Here is a 21,372-nt window from a genome sequence, read left to right as displayed (position 1 = left end):
ATAGCTAATAGATAGATAATCCAAAAGCTAATATATAGCTAATAGCTAGCCAGCTAAATGAACAGACAAGTTTGAAAAATCAAAAACCAACAACAACCAAAGTGAGATTCAACATGACGACTTTTACAGTGGAGAGACGATGTGGAAAAAGGGGCTTAAAGGCAACCAAGCTCACGCTATCAATCAATCAATCGATCAATCGACACAACGAGTGGCGTCGTCAAAAAGAGTCACAGTCATTGCTTGCTCGGCAAGCTTGTATTGCACATGTGGACGCTTCGATGCATGATATAGACGCCAGCCGGCGAGCGAGTCCACGCTGAAAAATGTGGCGTCTCACTTCTCGTCCAACCACGAGGACAAAAAAGGAATGTGCTTGTGATCACTTTGCACCAAACCACAGTCCAAAGTTTGCGGTCGTGAGGCCATGGCCAGACAAGGACAAGTCCGGAAGAGGCAAGAGCCCCCTTCCGCAAGGGGGACGGACAAAAACCAGGGAGGTCCAAACTTTTTGCACAATCTTCATCGTATGCATAAACATACGGCAAAAAGTGGAGGGCAAAATACAAAATAGACATATTTTGGCCGATATATATTGATATATCTAGTGTAAATAAATGGATTGCGGTGATGAGTTTTGCATCTCCAAAAATGTGGTTGGTCCAGGCTCGGTCCTACCAGAGGAGCCAAAGAGCCTGCAGTCCACCTCCGTTCGCAACAATCAGCATCAAACTGATGCTGACTGCCTCACTCCACGTGGAAAAAAAGGTGGGTTTTTTCATACAATCTACTTATAGAACTGCTCTGATACAATTTATACAAAGGGGTGTGTGTGTGTGCATGTACACACGGCACTATACAGGTAACATCCGACTTACGACCGAGTTCCGTTCCGACCAAACGCTCGTAAGTCAAAATAGTCGTAAGTCGAAATCCATTCAAAATGTTGAATCGAGACTCGGAGGTTAAAGGCCTGGCAAAATCCCGCCCCTCCGGCGCCATCACACAGTCGATTGCTGTGCGAGTGAGATGCTTGGCTGGCTGGCCAAAATTGCCGTACGCGTTGCCGGCCTGCTAGCGCCTTGCGGTGTCAGGCGTAGAATTACCATTTTAAAAATAAGGTCGGGAGGTCATGGTCGTAAGTACGAGTGGTCGCAAGTCGGATGTTACCTGTATCTATTTTTGACAGAAGCCCCCCCAAAAAAAAAATATATTTACACACACAGCGTGACTTTGATGCAACAAGACAGGACACCAAATAACATCTGTACAATTTAAAAAAAAATTACTAAGACAAAAAAAGAATGGGGGGGGGGGGGGGCGAGTGGTCGCAGGCCACAATCCCCCCCTGGTCGCCGAGAAGATAAAGAAGGTCCACGTCCCATCGCTCACAGAATAAATAAAATGTGTGGAAAGCCGTCTCGTTTCCTCCAAGTTCCCTAAATGGTAAATTAAGGCAACGGGATGAGGACAGAAGGACAAGTGACCCCGTGACCTCGGTGACCCCATTGACCTTTTCGTGCGTGAGTGGACGGGGAAAAAAAAGGCACCTCGTTCCACCTCGTCGTCCGCCGCAATGGCCGAGCGTCACTCGCAAGGGCGACAAAAGGGGGCGGGGCCAGGCGGTGCCGTGCGCAGGTTGAAAAAGTGACGAGGGAAGGGCGCCGACGGGTGGTCCGCCCCTCCGGCGCAAGCGAGCGCTTCCTCCGCCGTTGGAGGTCACCCGCAGCATTTCCGCTGGGCGCCAACGTGGGCGTGGACGTCCGCGCCACCCGGAAGAAGAAGACCAGCGGCTGCCATCTTACAAAACGGGCTCCTCTTCCATCGGCTCCTCCGTCGACCTGCGGCCGAGCACAGGTGTCAAAGTCAAGGCCCGCGGGCCAAATCCGGCCCGCCACGCCATTTTATTCGGCCCGCCAAAGCAAATCAAACTTGTGAAATTTCATGATAAATAATCATACATTTCACATATAAGCGCCTTTCAAAACTCTCAAGGTCACTTTAAAGTCAGAGGATAAGTTTTTCTGTGGGTGAGCAATGGCAGCCACACGCGCCAGTGTTCACTCAAGCCGGAATAACTCAAATAGATAGAAAGCTAGTTAATAGATAGCTAATAGACAGCTAATACATTTGGATTGTAACCACATTACATATGACCTATAGTAGCCTAGCAATTTGTCCGATAGCTTACTTGCTAGCCTATAGGACACATTTTGCTAGCATACATAGATGCATTGAATGAGTTAATATCACCAGTAAATAAAACCAGTGTTTTCTCAAACTATTTTAAAGTCCCAACAAAAATTGTTGTATGAAAACCACGATATGCCTATCTATTCGCTAGCTAATAGCTATCTATTCATTAGCTATTAGCTATCTATTCGCTAGCTAATAGCTGTATATTCACTAGCTATTAGCTATCTATTCGCTAGCTAATAGCTGTATATTCACTAGCTATTAGCTCTCTATTCGCTAGCTAATAGCTATCTATTCACTAGCTAACAAATTCCGACGCCTCCCATGGTGACCGAAGTAGACGTGAGAAAGGGGTTCCGCGTTTTTTAACCACCCGGCAATGAGGAAGTGAGACATGGAGTCTCCCGGCTCCACCCACCTGCCGGCGTCGGCCATGTCGGCGGCCGAGGCCGACTGCCGGACGTCGACGCTCAAAGAGGCCATGGCGCTCACGGTGTCCGCCTCGTCCTTCTCCGACTGCACCCGAGCCGCCGGGGGCCCGTCCGGTAGCGCCTGGCAAGTCTGCAGGCAGGGCCAGTGCTTGCCTGCAAGCGGCGACCAAAACAAACATGGCGTCAGGGGAACGCGCGTTGAACTGGGTCCAATCAGTCACAAGATGGACGCCGGAATCGGGGTGTGATTTCCTATATTATCGCTGGCTATCTAGCTAGCTACTGTATCTATTAGCTATATAGATAGCTAGCTATTCGCTAGGTATTAGCTATCTAGTCGCTGGCTATTAGCCATCTAGTCGCTAGCTATTTGCTAGCTAGCTGGCTGGCCATCTATTTGAGTTACGTCCGGGCTGTGTGAACGCTGGCGTGTGGCTGCAGCTGCTCAACCTAGTTATCTAGCTAGCTACCTATTTGCTATATAGCTAGCTACCTTGCTAGTTATCTATTTGCTATGTATTAACTGTCTAGCTGGCTATATATTAGCTATCTAGCTATCTATTGATCTGGCTAGCTATCTAGCTGGCAAGCTATTAGTTATATATCAGCTAGCTTTCTATGTATTTGAATTACTTCTGGATTGAGTGAACGCCGGCGCGTGTGGCTGCCGCTGCTCACCCACAGCAACAACCTATCCCGTGACTGTAAAGTGACGCTTTGAAATAAAATGTATTGTGATTGGGGGGACTGATGATTATGATTATTACGAGCGTGCCGCTGACTCACTCTGGATTTCCAGCACTCTTTGCAGGGAGGCGCAGGCCTTGGGACACGGCTTCTCTTGAGGCCACTGAAACGCAGAGTCACTCTGGCGAGGACACAAAAGAGGCGTTGCCGTTGGCGTTGGCGCTCGCCTCCATTTTGGGCGCTGGAAGATACGCCGACGCCCCTACCGGGTCTCCGAGGAGGGCGGAGACGCAGGCTTCCGAGGCGTCGCAGATGGCGGTCAGGTCGTGACCCCCCTCCAGCGCCATGACAACCCGCCCGCCGGCCAGACCCATCAAGAGTTGCGTCAGCAGGCCAAAACCTGCCCGAATCGAGCAGCGGAACCGCCACGTCCAATCGCTTCTCTGGTCGGCGAACGGTCGCCGCGGTCGGCGGATTGTAACTCACACTTGGCGGAAACGATGTAGCCTCCGAGGGGAGACTGATGACCCTCCACGGCGTCAAAGCCGGCGGACACCAGGATCACGTCCGGGCCGAACTGCTGAGCGATGGGCATCACCACGCTCCTGCGCCAAAGAGCACAAATGTTAGCCGTCGCTTCTGCGAGACAATAGACAGAAGAAGAAGTGATCATCTTTCAAAGTTTCGTGCTGTTGTATGCTTAGTCAACGTGTGTGACTCAAACGCGCAATTGAAGCACAGGCAACCTGGGGTCAATCTGAGGTCAACAGACACAGCTCGTTCATCTGGGAGATCTGGCCTTGGACACAATTTAAGACTTGGGAAACTCCTTTATCACCGAAGCCATTTACGACTTGAAACTCCTTCACAGGAAGAGCTCATTCGCCGGGTCACAAATGTATCAGTTCATGGAAGAGACAATGTTTTATTGCTGACAGCTGTTTGCGCTTAGAACGCCCAGGGGCGTGGTTTTCTAATGTTTTACTCAGGTATCACTTGAATTTGCATAGACTCTCAATAAATAGCTTGGCAGAGGGCTGCAGAATTCGGGCGGCTGTCACGAACGGCCGCGTCTCCTGCCGGCAGTAAAAGACAATCTTTCTGGGTTGGAGTCTTTGTCCACAGTGTCCGATCAAACATCTCTGTCAACCTTGGCTACTTAGAAATAATGACAATTCCCATTATTTGAAATGATAAAGAAACGTAGAAAATACGGGGACAACTTTGACAGGTACACGAGGTGTATTAGCACCCTCTATCGGTGACCCTCTGGAACTGCAAGCGGTTAATAACAGACCGGTTTGGTGTAGAAAAAAAGAAAAACAAATGCAAAAGACGAGTCTCAAACGGGCAAGGGATCCCTGCACTTCCACTCAAACCTCTCAAGGTCACAGGGTCAGTTTTTCTGCGGGTGAGCAGCGGCAGCCACACGCGCCACCATTCACTCAACCCGGAATAATTCAAAAAGTTAGCTAGCTAGCCAATAGAATGCTAGATAGCTAGTATGTTTCCTGACCCGTCCAGTTGCAAATGGCTGAACGGTTGCTAGTGTACCCAGATAAAAAGGCTAATGTCGAGTTTTGAAAGGCGCTTCGAAATGAAATGTATTTCTTCTTCTTATGAAATGTGTTTGTGTTTGCGTTGACCTGAAGGCGGCGAGGTACTCCACATCGCCCATGGGGGGCTCCACTCCGCCCGTCCAAGCGATGTTGACATTAAAGCCCGCACCCGCACCCGATCCCACCTGCAGAAGAAGAAGAAGAAAAAGAAAAGATGGATGAGGCGGCGGCCATCCACCTTTGCGGGCGTTTGCGGGCGTTGACCTCCTCGGGGGCGCCGCTGCCCGGAAAAAAGTTGCCGTCGTCATAGCGATGGAGGGAAATGTACAGGACGTCGGGGTCGGCGTAGAAGGCCTGCTGCGTGCCGTTGCCATGGTGAATGTCCTGCGGTGACAGGTGACGTAGGGAGGGAGGAATCATAATGGGAAGCGGCGGCTTGGGATTTCTTCGGGTGTCGCCTCACCCAATCCACGATGAGGATCTTGCCCACTCCCAGTTTGCGCTGCAGCAACTTGCCGGCGATGGCCACCGAGTTGAAGAAGCAGAAGCCCCTGCTCACGCACGCACGCAAAGACAAGGAGGAGAGGCTTTCCTCAGAAAACACCAACCTCGCAGCCTTTCAAAACAAGACGCGGGTACCAACATGGCAGTGGATTCCTCGGCGTGATGCCCCGGCGGACGCACCACCGCAAAGCCGTTCTGGTGCACAAAAGGACGGTCAAGGGTGGCCTCTCTCTCTCACCCTCTCTCACCCTGTGGGCGCGCGTGTTACCTTGAGCTCCCCCGCCGCCACCCTGAAGGCCAAGTCGATGACGGAGCCGACGGCCACGCGGACGGCGGCGGACGAGTGCATCTCGTTCCACACCGTGTCGCTGTCCACCTGCCGAAGGAAGGCTCCGTTTCAAACAAACGCCGCCAACCTCGTCGCCGACAAAAGAGAGCAAAACACACCCCGATTCCTCCGCACGGAAGAACGGCGTACATCTTCTGACTGATTGGACCTGAAAGCACAAGGAGGGAGGGAGCTTTCAATGTGCAGCAGGCGCTATCTCCGGGCCACACCCCTTAAAGGACAACCGACACCTCCGGCCGGACAAGTTGCGTCCATCATTTGTCATTTCTACTGAGCGCACACAATGCAATTTGGGTACTTTTTGTCATCTGAAAGCACCGTCCGTGTTGATGGCCAAATTAGAAGGAAAACGACATCAATAACGCCACGGTGAATCCTTGTGTAAGGCAGACGATTGCGGTAACACGCATCAAGAAAGCGTGCGTTGACACAAATCAGCCCATTTCCAACGGAGCTTGGGCGCCATCTTGTGCAATTTCTGGGCGCGACATTGGAGTCCAGGCGGCTCGAATTGATACGGAAGGACTCCTTTCATCGATGGCAAACATGTATGCTTTCCTCTTCAGAAGTGGATGAGTAACAAGAAAGCATCTTCTCCAAATCTGAACTCTCTGAAGCCATTGTTTTGATTCTGGAGCGAGGCAGTTTGTGACCAATAGTGACGTCACCAACAAGGGGGCGGGACTTTCTGAATCTGCCCAGTTCCGAGGTCATTTTGTGGCAGTTTCGGGACACTTTCCGTCATTTCTTGAGTGTTTGACTCAAAATGTCAGCCTGCGCGTTTTGGCTATTTTAGAAGCTATCAAACGTTTTTCTGATGTCAGTTAGGAAACAAAAAAAATGCTGTCGGTTGTCCTTTCAAGGCCATCGGTTGGTCGTTTGGTACCCAGTAGCTTCTTGTGGTCCAGTTTGTGTCGATTGAGCGGACTGGTTCCGTAGAGCAGCGTGTGAAACTCGGAATGGACCGTCTGGATCTCATCCAGGGAAGCTTTCCGCCCACGAATTCTCTGCACGGACACAAACGGCGAGAAGCTCGCAAAAAAGGCCTTCTTGAGGTGCGAGGGAGGGTGTGGAAGTCCGCGTGCTGGCGTGCTAGCGCGCTAACGGGCGGTGGCGCCTACCTCGCAGCGGCCCAGCAAGCCCGTCTCCTGCAGCCTGGACCAGATGCTCTGCACTCTCCCGGCGTGCTCCGGGTGGATGTGAGCGTTGCCACAGACGCACTGGTGCTTCAGCATCAAGCTGTCGTAAACCAGACCTGCAAGAGGACAGACAAAAAGCAACAAGAAGAAGAAGAAGAAGAAGAAGAAGAAGAAAGCCAGAGCAGCACCGGCGTCCAAGTCATCATTTGATGTTTTTTTCCTGGCGAGGGGTTTCATCTACAGTGATACCTTGGCTTACGAACTTCATTGCTTCCCAGACAGTGTGTAGGGTTGAAAAGTGTGTATCCCAAAAATTTATTTCCCATAGGAAACCATTAAAATGAGAATAATCCGTTCCCAGGTCCCCATAAAACATCATTTTCTAATTTTCTAAGCCTTCAAACTACACCAAATACACATTATTTTATGTGTAATAAATGTGCTATGGGATTATAATGAAAGAAATAAACTGCACTGTATAATAAAGTCATTTTATTTTATTGACCTTTGTGATGGTCATTGATGGAATAGAGTGGCCGCTTTCATCAGCATTAAACACTTGATGAGGAACGTCTTCTTTCGCCATATTGCGGATTAAACCCTTGTCTGTGCTTTCTCGGCCATCATTTTACCTAGTTCCTCATCAATTGTGTTCTGTTTAGCTGGGTTGATGGCTTTTTCCATCAAGTGTACAGATGGCTTGTGCGGGTTATTTGTGGAACCTGATTGATGTGAATTTTAACCTTGCAGTCTAGTTGACAAAACCAGTCGGCTGCCATTTTCTCGTTAGGAGAACGGGCATTGTGGCGCTCCGTGTGTATCCCGAAAAATAGTTTGTATGCCAAGGTCAATTTTTCATCAATTTAACGTTCGTAAACCGAAAAGTTGTTAAGCCAAGGGCTTCGTCAACCGAGGTATCACTGTATTTCCTCACCCGTGGTGAAGAGATGGCGGACGGCGCTGGCGGGAGAACGACTGCGCCCTTCCCAGAGCCCTGTGAGCCAACGTCGTGGGGAAGGCACCCATCTGCCGCGAGGACTGACGGAAAGAAAAGGACGGCGCCGGATCAATTTGCGCGTCGCAACCAGAAAGGAGCAAAAGTTTTTTGTTGTATTAAGTCGACTTAATATCTAATTGACAACAGATTATTTTCTTCCAGAGTGTTTTTTAGGTGTTCAGTTGTAAATTAAAGGACAACCGACACCATTTTTAAGTTTCCTAACTGACATCAGAAAAACGTTTGATAGCATCTCAAATAGCCAAAACACACAGGCTGATATTTTTAATCCAATGCAAAATACCAACAAAAAATCAAAAAGTGTCCCAAAACTACTTCAAAATGACGTCGGAAATGGCGTCCCGCCCCGTTGTTCGTGACGTCACGCCAGGACGTCTTGCCTTGCTCCAGAATCAAAACAATGGCTTCAGATTGGGAGAAGATGCTTTCTTGTTACTCATCCACTTATGGATATGATTCAAATAGTTCTCAAGCGGAAAGCATAAATGTTTGCAATCGATTAAAGGAGTCCTTCCGTATCAATTCGAGCCGCCAGGACTCCAATGTAGCGTCCCAGAAAATGCACAAGATGGCGCCCAAGCACCGTTGGAAATGGGCTGATTCGTCTGCTGGGAATTTGCGAATATCAAATAGTAGTCTTGGTGCAACACACAAGGATTCACCATTGCGTTATTTATGTGTTTTCCTTCTAATTTCGCCATCAACACAAAGTTTTCAGACCAAACAAAGTACCCAAAATGCATTGTGTGTGGCTTTCTCAGTCAGCGGCGTGCGTTCCTTCCGTGACGTCTCGTCAGGAATCCTCACCAACTCGAAATCAAGACTTCCGGAATATTCAGGGCGAGTCTTAAAAGGTAAAATATAGCTATATGCGGTGGAATCTGTCAAATACGCTCAGTAGAAGTCATTTCAAGTGATGGACACAACATGTCGGGAGGTGTCGGTTGTCCTTTAAATCAGGAGCACAAGGATGGTTTTTTTTATTTTTTTGACAACTTTGACGTCGTATCGGCGTCATTGAATGCGTGAGTCGATATGGGGAATATTGCTGCCATCCCTGCTCACAACTGGGTGAGTCATCACGTGTGGGTGGAACACACACACACACACACACACACACACACTGGCGCACAGCGAGTCCAGTGGTTGAGTCACCAGCAGGTGATGTCGATGCAGCGTCAAATAAGGAGGACAAAAAAATGGCTACCTGAGCGCAGCCCCCCCCGCCGTCATCTTCGCTATCCCCCAGCCGGATGACGTCATCGTCCTCGTCCTCTTCGTCCAGCTCACTTTCCGCGCTCTCGCCTTTGACGTGGACGACGGCTAGTTCGCCTTCCTTCGGGTGCGCCGCGCCGCTGACGCCGTCGTCCGACGTCTCGCAGCTAAAAATTAAAAAAAAGTGAGCGCGCTCGCCAATGTTTATTATTCTACATGCACAGCTAAACACACACATAAAAAACTTTGAAAGGTGCTTATAAATCAAATGTCTGCTGATGTGTGTCAGCGGCGTCCCGGCGAGGAGGTCACCTGTCAGCGTGGTCCTCCTGCATGTCGTTGGTCTCGGTCAGCTCCTCTTCGGTCTCCTCCGGGTGGGTGGGCGGCGCTCTGGGTAGTTCGCAAGCCTTTGACAGCATCTAGACGGGCGGATAGGGCGGCCACGTCAGGGCACGCAGAAAGCGTGCGTGCGTGCGTGGCTTTACCTTGTAATGTTTCTCCAGAAAGTGCTGATGTTGCTGCTGAACGACCAGCTGCTGGAGGGCCTGAGGCGACTGGGGCAACGGGGCGCTCTGGGTGCGGGCCAGCGGACGATGGCGGGGCAACTTGTTGACCGAGCGCAGAGCGCCCGAGACGCCCGAGACGCCCCTCTCCGCCGTCACCAGTGGCGACTGGCTGTACATGGGAACTGAGAGAGCCCAAGTTTCAGCAGAGTGCAACAACAACAACAACAAGAAAAAACAAAAACCTCATTTTCGCTCCATTGCTAGCGCGTACCGGCTAGCATGGCGCTTTGCTGTCTGGCCTGCTCCAGGAGCAGCACGTGTTGCAGTAAAGAAGAATGAGCAGAGTGGGAGGTCGGAGGTTGAGCCTCCGCATCGTGCCCCACCCCTGCAAAAACAAATAAAAACGAACACACACACTGGCAGACGTGCCAAAATGGGTCCAGTCCGGTGCCAGGGTTGTTGACATCGTCATTCCAATTCCAGGACCCACACAATATTGACTTTTAGGACCACATCAACATTCAATGCGGCGTTAGAAACCTTAGACTGTCTTACGTCTGTGTAAGCTCTCAGTCGTACAGGAGTGGTCCATCGATGAGAAGGTTTCTTCAGCCGTCATCTGTACAAAAGTGAACTTTTGTACAGATGACGGCTGAAGAAACCTTCTCATCCTTAGACTGTCTTCTTTCATCAGAAAATAATCAGTTAATTCCTAAGTTATATGTGTCTGGAGTTATGTGAGCTTGAAATGGGGGCGGCTGTACAAAATACATCCATATAGCGCTTTAACAACAGCTGAAGCTGGAACAAAGCGCTAACATGGACAAAAAGGCAACCGCTGCTCCCTCGTGGAAGGGAAAAACATGGTCAGAGGCCTGACCAGCGCTTTTTCAGCCCCCCCCCCCCCCAAGCAAGAAAAACCAAAACGCTTCATGCGTGAATGCGCACCTGCGGGCAGCGAGGACGTGGAGAGAAACTTGCCGGTGAGAGCGCCACCTGCCCGCAGCGACTGAATGGCTTGACGCTCCGCCTCCTGTTGGCTTGACAAATTCTGAGAGGCCTGTCCAGGGTTAGAATAACAACAATAATAATAAACCATTTCATTTCTAAGCGCCTTTCAAAACTCTCAAGGTCACTTTACAGTCACAGGATGACATGTTTCCGTGGGTGAGCAGCGGCAGCCACACGCGCCAGCGTTCACTCAACCCCAAAGTAACTCAAATAGATAGAAAGCTAGCTAGCTACCTAATGGTAATATAGGTAATAGATCGCCAGATAGCCAACAGCAAGCCAGCCAGACAGCTAATAGGTAGCCAGCTAGCTAATGGATAGCTAATAAATAGCTAATAGATAGCCAGATAGCCAACAGCTAGTTCGCCAGCGTTCACTCAACCCAGAATAACTCAAAAAGATAGAAAGCTAGCTAGCTAGCTAATAGATAGCTTGACAGCTAATAGCTAGCTAGCTAATAGATAGCTTGACAGCTAATAGCTAGCTAGCTAGCTATTTCAAATTTTGGTTGGGAGTTGAGCAAGCCACATGGAATTTGATTTGATTTGGCGGGCCAAATCCAATGACGTCACACAAATGGCTCACAACTGGCTTTGAGTTACTTCCGGGTTGAGTGAACGCTGGGGCGTGTGGCTGCCGCTGCTCACCCACAGAAAAAAATATCCTGTGACGGTAAAGTGACCTTGAGAGTTTTGAAAGGCGCTTAGAAATGAAATGGATTATTATTACTACATGGAAAAATGGCAATCAATAGCGAAAATGTGGCGCCCCCCCAGGGCGATGTGGTACAAAACAGTATTACACATGTGGCCGTGTCAAGCATTCTTTCATGGCGAAGCAAAAAAAAGTGCGTGTGTTTTCCTACCGTCAGGTGTGCGTTAGCGGGGAGGCCTAAGGAGATATTGGGAAGCGACGGCGACGTGTAGAGACTCAGCGGACTCAATGTCCCATCAGCCCCCAGCGTTTGATGAAGGGATCGAAGCTGCACGCGCACAAGCACACGCTGGTTAGCTAGCGACGGCACACGACAACACGCGACATATTTCAAGGACAACCGACACCGCTTTTTCTTTCCTAACTTACATCATTTGACAGCATCTAAAATAGCATTTGACTAAAAATATCATCCTGCGTGTTTTGGCGCGGCGGTCCGAAAAAGCGCTGGTCAGACCTCTGGCTATGTTTTTCCCTTCCACGAGGGGGCAGCAGCGGTTACCTTTTTGTCCATGTTAGCGCTTTGTTGCAGCTTCAACTGTTGTTAAAGCGCGATATCACTCTATATGGATGTATTTTGTACGGCCGCCTCCATTTCAAGCTCATATAACTCCAGAGCCATATCACTTAGGAATTAACTCTTTTTTTCTGATGAAAGAAGAGAGTCAAGGTTTCTTACGCTGTACTGAATGTTGATGTCGTCCTAAAAGTCAATATTCAGTGGGTTGGAGTGACAATGACAAAAACCCTGGCACTGGAGTGGACACAGTTTTTCACATTGTCTGGCAGTGAAGGAGTTAATCAACGTGACCATCGACCGGGCGACTTTTTTCCCGACATTTTCATCCAGATGTCAAGAGAACGACGCCGAAAGGTTTGTGTACCTCCGTCTGTATGTTGGGGACCGAGCCCGTGTTGCCATTGGCGATGGCGGAATGGGAACTATTAGGACTGCTGGGCCCCGAACCTGGAGCGCTACTACACAGAGGCGAAACTGCAACACAAAAAAAGAGATGGATCAATGCGTCAAGCAATCAATCAATCAATCAATCAATCACATGAGGCCATCTGGAGCGTCATGATTTAGCGGAGGACTGGCGCTTGGTCACCAGAGATCTCGCAGGCTCTTTTCTTGAAGGTGCTGATGACGGTGCCGTCTTTCCTTCTGAGCAGCGGCGAGCTTCGCCTCTCCGCCACTTTCTGCTTCAAGCGCGAACGCACCTTCAGGTTGGGCTCCGACACTGAACCCAAAACCCAAAACCAAAAGAGAGCTTCACGTCTTTACAAGTCCACAGTATCAAGCGCATTGCCTTCACAAAAACGTCGCTGAAGGAAAGCCTTTCGGGTCGACAGTGATACCTCAGTTTACGAACGCTTTAGCTTAGCAACTTCTCGCTTTACGAACATTAAATTCGCGGGAATATAATCTTAGCATACAAACTAGTTTTCGGCGAGAAAGCACAGCAACTTCACTCGGATATCATCAAGAGGTAACTACGTCAAATACCATGACAAAGGTCAATAAAACTACTTGATTATACAGTACAGTTTATTTCTTTCATTACCATCCAATATCATATTTATTGTACATAAAATAAGGTCTATTTTGTGTCGTTTTAAGGCTTATTTAGTCGAAAATGATGTTTTATGCGGACCTGGGAACGGATTATTCTCATTTTAATGGCTTCCTATGAGAAATAAATGTTTGGAAGACAAACGTTTGGCCTTTTTGTTTTTGTTTTTACTTGCCAGTGTTTGTTTTGGCCGCTGTTCCTTCTGAAGCTACTCCAAATGTGTCGTTCTGTGCAAGATTTGACTTTTTTTATTTCCGGCTTTTTGGATTTGATTGGCTAAGTCCTCGCTCGCGACCAACTGACCTGTCTTGCGGAGCGGAAAGTCGTCCTTGCCCTCATAGTTAGCCAGCAACGTGGGAAGTCTGTAAGATGGCGGCGTTCCCGGAGTGCTACCCTGGGGGGGCGAATTCTGCTCCAGCAAAGTGTTCTGGCCTCCCCTGCGGATGCGCAAAAAGACTAAAACGGACGCTAAAACGGACAGTTGAAATGATCGCACAAGAATAAGACGGCTGGCCTCGGCGCCGACTCGACTACATTGCATTTCTAAGCGCCTTTCAAAACTCTCAAGGTCACTTTACAGTCACAGGATCAGTTTTTTTTCTGTGGGTGAGCAGCGGCGGCCACATGTTCCAGCGTTCACTCACGCCTGAAGTAACTCAAATAGATAGAAAGCTCGCTAGCTAGCTAATAGCCAGCTAGATAATTAGCCAGATAGCTAGCTAGCCATATAGCAAATAGATAGTTAACCAGATAGCTAGCTAGTTAGATAGCTATATCTTAGCGGCTGCCCCCACCATCTGAGAAGCGGCTCAAAATTACTACATTACTACATTATGACTGTTTTCAATTGTCTGCCATTTTTAGCCACATTACAAGTAACTTGCATTAATTTCCTCTGTGCTGAATGTCACGCATATTAGCATATCTGACAATAAATAATGGATAGCTACTAAATAGCTAATAGATAGCCAGATAGCCAACAGGTAGCCAGCTAACAGACAGTCAGTTAGACAGCTAAAAGCTAGCTAAAGGATAGCTAATAGATAGCCAGCTAGACAGCTAACAGCCAGCTAGGTAGCTTATTGAATTTGGGGAAACCTTTTGAATGTTTAATCCCCCCTCCGCCCCGTCATATGACATCTTTCGTCCTCCTTACCAGCACTTGGACGAGAAGGAATGGTTGAGTCCGGCGGCGGCCGGTTCTTTCTTATTCAGGAGGAATTCTTGCAATTTCAGCTTCACCTCGGTACTGGCAATGGCACCTTTCACAAACAGGGATGACAATGACAAATGAGAAAAAAGGCGGAGGGGGGGCGGGGTGCGCACATTTTATACATATATATATATATATATATTTCAACAAAATGGTAAAATTCCAGCCAAACTATCTGAATAAAAAGTCAACTTGCCGGGTCCGTACGCAATGTTACTTTCTAGTTACCCTGCACACTGCTCATTAGCTTACACGCTTGCTTTCTGCTGCCTCTCGCAGAAGTATATTGATGCTAACGTTAGCTTGGGGCTTGTCATAACAGTGCCACTGACATTCCACTGTTTCATCGATGCTATTGTTTCATTGCAAATTTTTCTCTCCACAAAGGCCAATCAATCCGATTTGTTTTTACTCGTCCGCTTATTCAAAAAGGGGCGTTTACCTGTTTCGACATTAACGGCACCTAAATCAGGATCATCCATACATATACATACATAGAATAAGGTATATTGTTTGTAGTTTTAAGGCTTATTTGGTTGAAATTTTAATTTTATGGAGCCCCGGGAACGGATTATTCTCATTTTAATGGTTACCTATGGGAAATACATTTTTGGGATACACACCTTTCGCCTTATACACCCTTTCTGGGAACCAATTAAGTGCGTAAGCCAAGGTCCCACTATGTTTAGTTTTATCTGGTCATTTTGGCCTGAAAAAGTGGGAAATCCGTCGATGGTCGGAAAATTGTCCTTCCCGCACAAAGAAAGGGCGCGCGCGCTGAATCAACGGCGGCGACGGCGGCGATGGCGTCAACCTACTCTCTTTGCCTTTCTCCTTATTCCGAAGCAGAAGCAGCTGCTGCTCCAGTCGCTGTTTCTCCTGCTCCTCGTTTCTTTGCTGTTCCACTTTTCGCTTGTGGTCCAGCTCCTGCTGCCGCTTGGCCGCTAGCAGTTCCTGTTGTTGCTAGCGACGCCAGAACATTGACGGCAAGGCAATCCAAAAGCAAAACAAACGACACGGTGGACCCAACCGAGTCGGCGGTGGGTACCTTCAGGTGTTCCTGCAGCTGGACTTCGTGCTGTCTGGTGAGCACTTGGTGTTTCTTCTGGAATTCGGCAAAGAGGAGTTGCTTCTGGAGTTCTTGCTGCTGCTTGAGGAGCACCAGTTCGTGCTGGAGCTGCTGCTCTCGCAAGGCCGTGTCCACGCCCGCGCTTCCCACGGGCAAAGAGCCCAACCTGGGCTCGGTGCGCAGGTCGACGGGGCCCCCTCCGCCGCCGCCGGCGGGGCCTTCTTCCGAACCTGGACCTGGGCGAGGGGGGGGGGCGGGGAGGAGAGGACATCACTGATTTAGGGATGCCTTTTGGAAACCAGCGGAAGGCGGCGGACATTTGGAGGGGGTCAAGAGTGCCTTTTCCAATTGGAGTGTAGCCAACGGAAATTGTGGGTGCCGCTAGCGGAGAGATATCCAGATAGATTTGATAGCAAGCTAACTAGCTGATAGATACAGATTTGACAGCTAGCTAGCTGAGTGATATCTAGATAGATTCGCTAGCTAGCTATCTAGCTGAGAGATATAGATTTGACAGCTAGCTAGCTCAAATCGGAACACATATAAGGCCCCGACGTTGGAGGACAAGTTGGACAAAAAAGGCCCGCAGGATAGCCACCCATGTACAAAAGATCGCCCTTGATGAAGGTCAAAGGATGCCCTCGGTCTTATTCCATCCACGTGCGCTCGCTTTGCTGCGTCACACATTTGCGCTTCCATCACAAGATTGTTTGCTGGAGGCCATTTCAGGCCGCCGTGACGCATTTCAACAACTTGCGCCATGATATGAAAAGCGCATTTGGGAAGGCCGGAATTTCCGGGATCTGCTGGAAAGGTGGCGGGCAGGCGCAAGCAAGAAGACGGCAGGACCATGGAGGACGATGGAGGACGATGGAGGACGACGGCAGGATGACGGCAGGACCATGGAGGACGCTGGCGTACTCACCACCTTCACCTTCGCCGCCGCCGCCTCCTCCTCTCTGTTCCCCGACGGGGCTCCGCATGGCCGACGGAAGGCTGCTTTTCACCTCCACCACTGCAAGGGGGGACAGAGAAACAAAATGGCTGAGCTTTAGTCTTTCATTGACGTACGCGGCCATCACCAAATGAACGTTGCGCAACGTCCGGCTGCTAACAAAGTCCAAAGGGAGTGTCCTTTTTCTCAGCTAGCTAGCTAGCTGAGTGATATCTAGATAGATTCGATATCTAGCTAACTAGCTGATATAGATTTGACAGCTAGCCAGCTAGCTGAGAGATATCTATAGATTCGATAGCTAGCTAACTAGTTGATAGATATGGATTTGAAAGCTACCTAGCTGAGTGATAACTAGCTATCTAGTTAGATAGCTAGATAGATTCAATAGCGAGCTAACTATCTAGCTATCTGATAGATACAGATTTGACAGCTAGCTAGCTGAGTGAGATCTAGATAGATTTGATAGCTAGCTAACTAGCTGATATAGATTTGACAGCTAGCTAGCTGAGTGATAACTAGCTATCTAGATAGATTCGATAACTAGCGAGCTATTTAGCTAGAGAGATAGTCACACACACACACACACACACATAGATGTCAAAATGATCAAACAACTTGAGAATGATGGCGGGTGTTTGCGCTAGTGTGTGCAAGTTGTGACTTTTGAGGAGTGAGCCAAGTGTGACCCTGATCTGCTCCTGAGCGCCGATGATCCCTTCCAATGGATTAGGCTACTTCCTCAAGACGGACATTTTCTATCTGCGGCCTGGACAGGAAATGACATCGGGGGCGGAAGAACTTTTAACCGACCTCTTGAACCCACTTGGCGCGTGGCTTGGATTTGACTTCCCAGATAAGTTGGGTTGATTCGGCTTTTCCAGCGTCAGCTTTTGCGCACCATCAAAAGTAGGAGGTAATCTCATCAAACGCCAACAACCACAATAAGGCTAAGCTTGTTAGCTTTGTCCTGGCAAGCGAGAGGAGAACGTCATTCAAATCCCGACTGTCTTTTGGACCAAAGTGACTATTAAGGCTGCAATACATTTCATTGATAAGCGCCTTTCAAAACTCTCAAGGTCACTTGACAGTCACAGGATATGTTTTTCTGTGCTATTCTACTAAAAAGTCATGGACACAACAAAGTCCCTTTGTCATTTCGTCTCACATCCTGGTTCTTCCATCGCCGTTTACTAGCTAGCTAGATAGATCCATAGCTAATAGCTGGCCTGCTAGCTAAATAGCTAATATGTTTCCTGACTTGAAGATTGCATTTCGACATCGGTGAGTGGCTTCAAAATATTCCTCCCAACTGTCGCACACGTTCAAAGGGTGTTTTATATTTGGTGATGTGTAAGCATTCAGTTGGCTCGGTCGCTGCGGTTTGGTGCTAACGCCGCCGCCGCGCAGCGCTAAAAAAGAGAGAAGAAAAAAACCCCGAAAGCCGGTGGATGAACACGATATGTGTGTGTTTACATCCACTCACTTCTATATGATCGAAACAAATATTGTGTGTGGCGCGTCACCGTGACGCACGTGTCTCCCTTTGCGCGACAACACAGGCCCTGTTTCCATAGTGTGTGTGCGCGCGTGCATGCGTGTGTGAGACTGGACTGTGAGAGAGTGTGTGTGTGAGAGAGCCTTCTTGGCATGAAAGCGGCATTCCGCAGCAGCCAGCTTCTGACGTCAAACTGGAGACATTTATAGTCTTGTAAACACACACGCAAAGTCACACTAACACACAGTCTGGCAGGCAAATAACGTGAGACGCTTTCAACAAAATAAGGCCACAATCCACTTCAATGCAGTCAAAGAGTTACTTAGCTATCTATTAGATTTGATCTGAGTTACTTCCGGGTTGAGTGAAAGCCTAGCTAGCTATCTGTTAGCTATCTATCAGCTAGCTAGCTTTCGATCTGAATTACTTCCGGGTTGAGTGAAAGCCCACCTAGCTATCTGTCAGCTATCTATTAGCTAAGTAGCTTTCTATCCGAGTTACTTCTTCATCACTTTACTGCTGTGAAATGTAAATTTCTCCACTGCGAGTCTAATAAAGGCAAATCCAAATCCAATCCAACTAGCTGCCTAGCTAGCTATTTGAGACAGAAAAACATATTAGCTATCTATTAGCTAGCTAGCTTTCTATCTATTTGAGTGATTCCGGGTTGAGTGAACGCTATTTGTCTCGCTATCTGGCAAGCTGGCTAGCTATTGATTAGCAAGCTGGCTAGCTTTCTATTCCAGGTTGAGTGAACGCTGGCGCGTGTGGCTGCCGCTGCTCACCCACAGAAAAACTTCTCCTGTGACTGTAAAGTGACCTTTTTGAAAGGCGCTTAGAAATTAAATGGATTATTATTATTATTATTATAAAATAGCCGTGATGACGTCAGCCCTGCGGGCAGATTGGGGAAAGTGTAAGAATAGGATGACGGCCGCCGTGTGCGCTTCCGCCAAATTAGAAAATCAGAGAGCGCGCGTGCCCTGTTGCCATAGAGACAGATGGGCGGGTATGGCGGGATGGCGACGGGTCGTCAAGCGATTTGCCGTCGTGATGCGTCGCGTCCGTGGCGACGACCCGCCGAGCTTAACGGCATCGTCGACGGGACTCGGTCATCAGCTCCGGGACGACCGTTACCGCCTCGGTTGGTTCAATGTTTTCAGCCGGACGACAAGAAGACCGACGATCCGGTCAAGGCGGACTCACCGTCCGCGGGCGCCGCGGCGCCACCGCCGCCGCTCAGGAGCTCCGTGCCGGCGGAAGAAAAACAGGACTCGGTCTCATAAATGGTCTGCAACATGGTGCACAATCCCGAGACGGTGGGCTGCAACCGCATGCCCAAACGGGACCAGAAAACCCAAAAGACCCGAAAAGCCCTTTTCAAGAAGAGCGCCGCGTCTTCGAGAAGCGTCCGACGCCCCTTTGGGGAGGACAAACGGGGCAAGCGCCTTGAAAAGTGCTTGGATCTACTCCCAAAAGTCCCATTGGAAAATCCCAAACGTCAGATGGAATTCCCGGAGCTGCTTTCGAGGACCGTCGGACCAAAGTGCGACGCTCCCCTCGACCCGATCGACAGGAGATGCGCCCTAAGTCTGGAGTCCGGATCGCCGAGGACACGTTATCGTGGCCGCCGCTGGCTCAGAGCGGAGAGTTGGCCTCCGATCTCGGAGCGCGTCGAGTCGGAAAAAGGGGACGAAAATCACGGCGAGGCCGTTTGGAAAAGTGACGGACGCAAGGCGTCGCATCAAAAGGAAGAGAAGGAAAAAGCCAGGACGCAAATAGCTCAGAGAGAGCGCTCCCCGAGGTTCCGTCTTTCCAAAATTAGAATCCGGCACGGCGCGGAGGGGCGGGGGAGGGGGAGGGGCCGGGGGAGGGCACCGACGCGAAACCAGGAAGCCAACAAGAAAAAACAAGGACTTCCCGAAGCCGCTCGGGAAAACTTTACGGAGAAGACGACGCTCGCCGCACCCGCTGGCCAAAATGGCTAACGCTCAGACCGTCTGACAGCCGGCGTTCGCCGTCTACGCTCTGAGCTGGTGAATGAAAAGGGGGCGGGGCAAGCGAGGGGGGGGGGGTAGTGCAGTGGGTGGAGCAAAGACAACGTCCGACGCTTTTTGTCCTTCCGTCACACACAAAAAAAAGAAGGCGCGAGTTGTTTTTTTAGCCTCTCGTCAGGAGAGGAAACGCCAACGTGGGAGGTGGAGAAAAGCGGGAGGGGCCAAGGGGGGCGCTGTGGATGAAAATAGCCCGCCTCGGAGAGGGAGGAGCTACCCATATAAATAGACAACAGAGACAGAGGAGAAAAGGAAGCCTGGAGCTGCAAGAGGGAACGGCGTGTTTCGCCACGGCACTGCCCGCCCTTGGCCTGTCAATCAAAGAGTGAGGCTCGGCTCACTTTTTTTTTTTTTTTTTGTGTGTGGGGGGTAATAATAATAATAACAATAATAATAATAACCCATTTGATTCATAAGCGCCTTTCAAAACTCTCAAGGTCACTTCACAGTCAAATAAGTTTTTCTGTGGGTGAGCAGCGGCAGCCACACGCACCAGCGTTCACTCAACCCCGGAATAAATCAAACAGATAGAAAGCTAGCAAGCGAGCTAATAGATAGCTCTGAGATAGCTAATAGCTGGCTACCTAGCTAATAGATAGTAAATTGCTAGCTAGCGAGGTAGCCAGCTAGATCGCTCACTGGCTAGCTAGGTAGCCAGCTAGATTGCTAGTTAGCTAGCTAGATAACAAGATAGATAGCTAGATACATTAAAAGAAGTGAAGAGATTAAAAAACGTGACATTTTTTATAATGGAAAATGACGTTTCGTTTCTGGAATGGTTTATGGTCGAAAACCGAGGTATCACCGTACCTCAAAATATTTTTTGTCATGTAGGAAAGTCTCATTTTTCTACGCTGGCGCGTGTGGCCGCCGCTGCTCACCCGCAGAAAAACTTATCCTGTGACTGTCAAGTGACCTTGAGAGTTTTGAAAGGCGCTTAGAAATGACATGGATTATCATTATATGATATTATTTACGCCCCAAAAATTCAATTTGAGACTTGCGGAAGGGCGACGACGTCTGGCGGCGAGGGGACAAAAGTCATGGCGCATAATGGCAACAGGCAAACGTCTGCCTGCCATTGGTTGGGTGGCCTTTTTTCATGCAACGCACCTGGGGAGCATCGCAGCGTCAGAGCGCTGCACTGCGCACTTTGCCGCCTGCGCCGCCATTATTAATTGAAGGCGACGGCGGCGGCGCGCGCTATTTTTAGACGCGCGTTTCTTCCATCCGCCGCTTGCTTCCGACGTCAACTTCCAGAAGGCCCGACCAACGCCGACCCATTTAGAAGCGCCTTTCAAAACTCTCAAGGTCACTTTACAGTCACAGGATACGTTTTTTTTTTTCGTGGGTGAGCAGCGGCAGCCACAGGCGCCAGCGTTCACTCAACCCGGATTAACTCAAATAGACAGAAATCTAGCAAGCTAGCTAATAGATAGTAAGCTGGCTCGCTAATAGACAGCCAGCACCAGCAAGCTGGATAGATAGCTAATAGATAACGAGCTAGCTAGCTAATAAATAGCCAGCTAACCAGCTCTTCAGCCCCCAGGCAAATCCTTCCAAATTGGAACGCTTGCAACATCTCCAACATGGCCACGTTTGCGTGCAGGCGTGCGCACTGCAGTGGTTGCGCGTATGAGTCATCTCTGCGTTTCTATTTGAGGCGCATCCAGCGCTGGAGTC

General features: G+C 49.3%; 1 protein-coding gene across 1 annotated transcript; it reads right to left on the bottom strand.

The window, feature by feature from the left end:
* Window positions 1-102: 102 nt before the first annotated feature.
* On the bottom strand, window positions 103-19,650 carry hdac5 (histone deacetylase 5). Its single transcript, XM_089018716.1, is given in 29 exon segments — window positions 103-1,841; window positions 2,615-2,780; window positions 3,414-3,495; window positions 3,581-3,714; window positions 3,801-3,919; window positions 4,961-5,058; window positions 5,138-5,257; window positions 5,337-5,424; window positions 5,517-5,572; window positions 5,646-5,753; window positions 5,825-5,874; window positions 6,613-6,733; window positions 6,848-6,981; window positions 7,800-7,836; window positions 7,838-7,903; window positions 9,091-9,265; window positions 9,411-9,517; window positions 9,584-9,786; window positions 9,876-9,989; window positions 10,553-10,664; window positions 11,481-11,597; window positions 12,214-12,323; window positions 12,439-12,570; window positions 13,207-13,340; window positions 14,060-14,165; window positions 14,935-15,079; window positions 15,165-15,421; window positions 16,111-16,200; window positions 18,842-19,650. Coding segments are annotated over 29 exon segments (3,351 nt in total). The 5' UTR covers window positions 18,972-19,650; the 3' UTR covers window positions 103-1,801.
* Between the last annotated feature and the right edge of the window lie 1,722 nt (window positions 19,651-21,372).

Source organism: Hippocampus bargibanti, linkage group LG17 (assembly GCF_051943395.1).
Source record: "Hippocampus bargibanti isolate YZ-2025 linkage group LG17, ASM5194339v1, whole genome shotgun sequence".
Taxonomy (NCBI): Eukaryota; Metazoa; Chordata; class Actinopteri; order Syngnathiformes; family Syngnathidae; genus Hippocampus; species Hippocampus bargibanti.
Note: the sequence above shows the minus strand (reverse complement) of the source record. Positions and strands in the feature narration are given on the sequence as shown.